Source organism: Bombus vosnesenskii, unplaced genomic scaffold (assembly GCF_011952255.1).
Source record: "Bombus vosnesenskii isolate JDL3184/JDL3185 unplaced genomic scaffold, Bvos_JDL3184-5_v1.1 scf7180000013444, whole genome shotgun sequence".
Lineage (NCBI taxonomy): Eukaryota > Metazoa > Arthropoda > Insecta > Hymenoptera > Apidae > Bombus > Bombus vosnesenskii.
Window position 1 is genome coordinate 1,172,379 of NW_022883055.1, and position 4,291 is coordinate 1,176,669.

General features: G+C 31.8%; 2 protein-coding genes and 1 non-coding gene across 4 annotated transcripts; 2 read left to right on the forward strand and 1 right to left on the reverse strand.

Moving 5' to 3' along the window:
* Positions 1-884: 884 nt before the first annotated feature.
* Positions 885-2,533, reverse strand: LOC117238222 (epimerase family protein SDR39U1). Of its 2 annotated transcripts, none has more exons than XM_033502954.1 (6): positions 2,448-2,533; positions 1,925-2,066; positions 1,596-1,866; positions 1,263-1,528; positions 1,078-1,191; positions 885-1,011 (listed from the first exon to the last, which is right to left on the reverse strand). In XM_033502954.1, the coding sequence occupies exons 2-6, from the start codon at positions 1,949-1,951 to the stop codon at positions 898-900; spliced, it is 792 nt and encodes a 263-aa protein (XP_033358845.1). In that variant the 5' UTR covers positions 1,952-2,066; positions 2,448-2,533; the 3' UTR covers positions 885-897. The 2 variants fall into 2 exon arrangements, with proteins under 2 accessions (XP_033358845.1, XP_033358843.1); XM_033502952.1 differs by lacking the exon at positions 2,448-2,533 and adding an exon at positions 2,130-2,364 and having other exon boundaries at positions 1,925-2,031.
* A 560-nt stretch (positions 2,534-3,093) lies between these two features.
* On the forward strand, positions 3,094-3,942 carry LOC117238226 (mediator of RNA polymerase II transcription subunit 10). The gene is made up of 3 exons (XM_033502958.1): positions 3,094-3,228; positions 3,569-3,652; positions 3,741-3,942. Exons 1-3 carry the CDS (start codon positions 3,107-3,109, stop codon positions 3,928-3,930), a joined length of 396 nt encoding a protein of 131 aa, XP_033358849.1. The 5' UTR covers positions 3,094-3,106; the 3' UTR covers positions 3,931-3,942.
* LOC117238274 lies at positions 3,396-3,559 on the forward strand. The gene has a single exon (XR_004494160.1). It is a non-coding gene; the product is annotated as a U1 spliceosomal RNA (small nuclear RNA).
* Positions 3,943-4,291: the final 349 nt, after the last annotated feature.

Genomic DNA, 4,291 nt, shown 5'->3' on the forward strand with positions numbered 1-4,291 from the left:
TGCCTATAAGCGCTGTTCGCAACGAAAGGGTTAATAAAAAACGCAGTTGGAAAAATGCAGTGCACATTGATATAGTCACATATTATTTTGGAAATTCATGTTATTAAATACATTGGGATTTTTACCACAATCTATTTGTTTTCTTTTTAATAAAAGAGACTTAATAATAAATTAATTATTTCTTGTTTCTATATACATACATAGTAATATATGAATGTAAATATATAAATTAATATTGTATTGTACAAGTTAATACAATCAAGAATCAGTATTAAAATATTGATATTTATATGTCGGATCCGCAGTAGGAGTAAGGTTGGGGGCGTCGGATTTGTCTTCACGGGAATTAGCTATTGCGGCGGTACAGCACAGATGTAGTTTATTACAACAAAGGGATGGTTACTACCTTAACAGTTGATCACGGGACGGGATCAGTTAGACACTCGGGTATCAGCGTAATACTCGAGTCGGGTAACTTCTCGATAACTCAATCGACGATTCGTCCAACGACTAACTAACAAACTCTCTAACTCTCAGTCCAAATGAAACTGCCCTTATATATTCCTATCCCCACTTCTCGGGGCAATCCTTGTTCTTAAGGAGAGTCATGTAATCATTCCATACCTCTGTCAGGTACACGTCCCTCCCGTGACCGTGGCTACATCTAGTGACCCGCTATGTCACCTTAAACCCGAACCCATCGTCATAAAGATAGGTTGAAATATTAAAAGTTATTTCTTATTTTTATTGCTTAAACGTAGCTATCATAAAAGTCTTGACTATAGTATTGGGGTTTTTCCCAGCATTTCCGACAGAAAATCCCGCTGTCCTTCCCTCTCCGACATACATATTACTTCAATTACTTCAATTAGATAGCTCTCTAATCTCGATTTATAATTATTTATTTTTGCCAAGTACTTCAGCGCAAGCACAATTAATATCAGGATATTGGTATTGAAATCCTAATTCTTTGACACGTTTAGGAATAACTTTTTGTCCCTCCAACATAATCTGAGAAAGGATTGATATAATTATTAACTACAATAGAACATAACACAACATATGATTTGTACTCACTTTTGCCCGTTCTTTATTGAACAAGCTATTCAAAACAATGCGTGGTACAGGAATAAATGCAGGTCTTTGCATTGCAGATGCAAATGCCTTAGTAAATTCTTTATTTGTTACAATCTGTAAATAATAATTCTGTTAATTATGCTTATTTATTATTATTGAAATTAACTTATATTTCATTTAATTACCTGGGGGGCAACACCATTTAGTATACCATATACGCTCTCATTCTCAATTGAGAACAAAAATAAATTTACTAAGTCCGTTATGTGTATCCATGGCATATATTGATTTCCACTACTAATAGGGCCACCCAATCCAAAAAAAAACGGTAAATATATTTCTTTAATCATACCGCCATTTTTTCCTAATACAACTCCTGACCTAATTGTGATCTGTCTGATATTGCTATCTTTCGGAAGTTGTGCAGCTTCTTCCCATTCATGACAGAGTTCTGGTATAGGTTTGAAATGATATAATTATATTATTTGTACTGTATTAACATCAAAATGACGATTTACCTGATAGGAAGTCATATTTTTCACATTTGCTTTCTTCAGTGTATTCTGTATCACTTGGTTTATAGCAAGAAACTCCAGAAATTGTTACAAAAGCATTAGCTTTAGTATGTATTATAGCTTTAGCTAAAGATTTTGTTGTCTCTACTCGACTATTTATAACATTTTGTTTAAATCCTTCTGACCATCGCTGTTTTGGATCAAGTATATTCTGACCAGCAACGTTGATTACAGCAGTTGTATTTTCAGGTAAACCATAACATTCCAAATCATGCTAAAAATTTTATTATATTTATTATTATTATATGCTTATATTATTTAGTTCGTCTTACCCATGAAATTCGATTTGGCCCAGGCATGCGAGAAATACATGTATAAGGAACTCCTTTACGAGATAATGAACTTATTATCTGTGTTCCAATAAAACCTGTACCACCACCTGGGAGAATTACATAACCTCATCCGTAACGTAACCTATTAATTGATGTTATTTCGAAAATTTATCTTAAGTTTGCTGAATGAAAAGAATAAACTTGCCTATGACTACGTGTTTTAGCATCATCATAAAAGTTAATGTAAAAATGGAAATGTATTATAGTATTTAGATGTTTGATATGAATATGTTATGGATTGTATAAGCGCAAGTTTTAATATATTTAATTAATACAATATACTAGCTTTATTAAATTATAATCGATTACAAGGTAAATTTAAAATATCTTTTTCATATCTATATACACACATATACACGCACAGGCACAATACGATATTTTAGATATTTTATTGTTTATACTTATTTATATTTTATATTTTTGATGAATTATTTATTTTTTGAAAATGTTATTAGAAAACTACGAAGCTTATTTCTCTTATACAACTTGGAATTCAATTATGTAGCCTCGAAGTCTGGTAGTATCAGATGTATAAAACATGACTATGTGAGCTTGTGGCCGTATATTTGTTACATATGTATGTATATATATGATTGTATACACAGGTTTGAAAATTGTAATGGAAGGGGGAAGGCTGTTAGCGGTCAGAAAATGTTTCTGAAATAAATTGCGCCAATCGATTTGATGGTCTTTGTTGTCAGCGCGCCTTTTGTCTGCAATCTGAAACAGGACCGTGTCTGCAACTGAACTGTACTCTATTATGTGAATCTACATTTATTTAAAAAAAACATTCTTTTATACTACATAAAATATCGTACGGTTACTCTAAATAAGTTGAAAGAAATTATGAAAAATAATTTAGTTTATATTCTTTATCCTCAATGGTAAGGACGGCGAAGGTGGCGTTAAATGCTGAAGTTTAACAAATTAATCCTACCGCTATGGTTAGCGGCCGAAAACATATCTTCCGATGTTAAGAATCTTATCCCTACTACGGAAGTTTTCGGACCTACGGAAGTTTCGGTCGCCAGTATTTGCGACCGTGGAATAGGAGCTAGGCACTAGTTGTATATGTATATGTATATGTATATGTATATGTATATGTATATGTATGGTGTAAATATGGCGTCTACGTTAGAAAATTTGGAAACACAGTTGGAGCTTTTTATTGAGAATGTTAGGCAAATACGTATTATAGTGAGTGATTTTCAACCGCAAGGACAAAATGTACTGAATCAAAAAATGTGAGTTGTGTATATATGATACAATTCATTTCATTACGTACATATTTAATATTATTGTTGAATCAACCAAATAAATATTTCATAAAATTTTTATCCATGTGATCAGGAAAAAGATAAATTATAACCGTGATTTAGAATTATTATTACTTGTAACGGAATATTCCATTATACTTACCTGATGTAGAGGTTACCGTGATCAAGAAGGCGGTTCCTCCAGGGTGAGGCTCTTCCATTGCACTACGGTTGAGCTGACCTCTGCGAATACTCCTAATGTGGGTATCTCGGACGTACAACTATTGTTTTTATATATGTTATAATATATGAATTTTTTATGTTTTAGTCAAGGTTTAGTAAACGGGTTACAAGAAATAGACAAACTTAAGTCTCAAGTTCAAGATGTTCATGTACCTTTGGAGGTTTTCGAGTAAGTATGTCAAAATCAGCGGGCTATGTTGTTGATTCTTATAACAAAGAATTCATGTCTACAATTTATCATATCTACATGGTTTTAGTTACATTGATCAAGGCAGAAATCCACAATTATATACTAAGGATTGCATAGAAAAGGCATTAACTAAAAATGAACAAGTGAAAGGAAAAATCGATGCTTATAGGAAATTTAAAGCAAACATGCTTGTAGAGCTAACTAGAGTTTTCCCACATGAGTTGGCTAAATATAGAGCTATACGTGGTGATGAATGAACAGAAAGTAAACCAAACAACATAATGCTTTTTTGTTAATTTTTTTATAATATCCTAATTACATATATAATAAATATTTATTAAAAAAAAATACGTATGTTGTAGTAGATTTTATTTTTATGAAACATGTCCCATGAACATACATTACTGCGATATAATTATGGCATTTAGATTGTGTACGGTTAAGTAATAATTTTAAAGCAATCGTTTATTATCAGCAATTAACTTGGATGGTATAAAAACGAAACTCTTTTTTCATCGAATTCGTTAAAATTAAAATTTATTAAACAGTAATGTCGTTACCCCACTTCGTGATTCTTTATCCAATCAAAATGGATTTGATCTATGTCGCTAAGCGAAT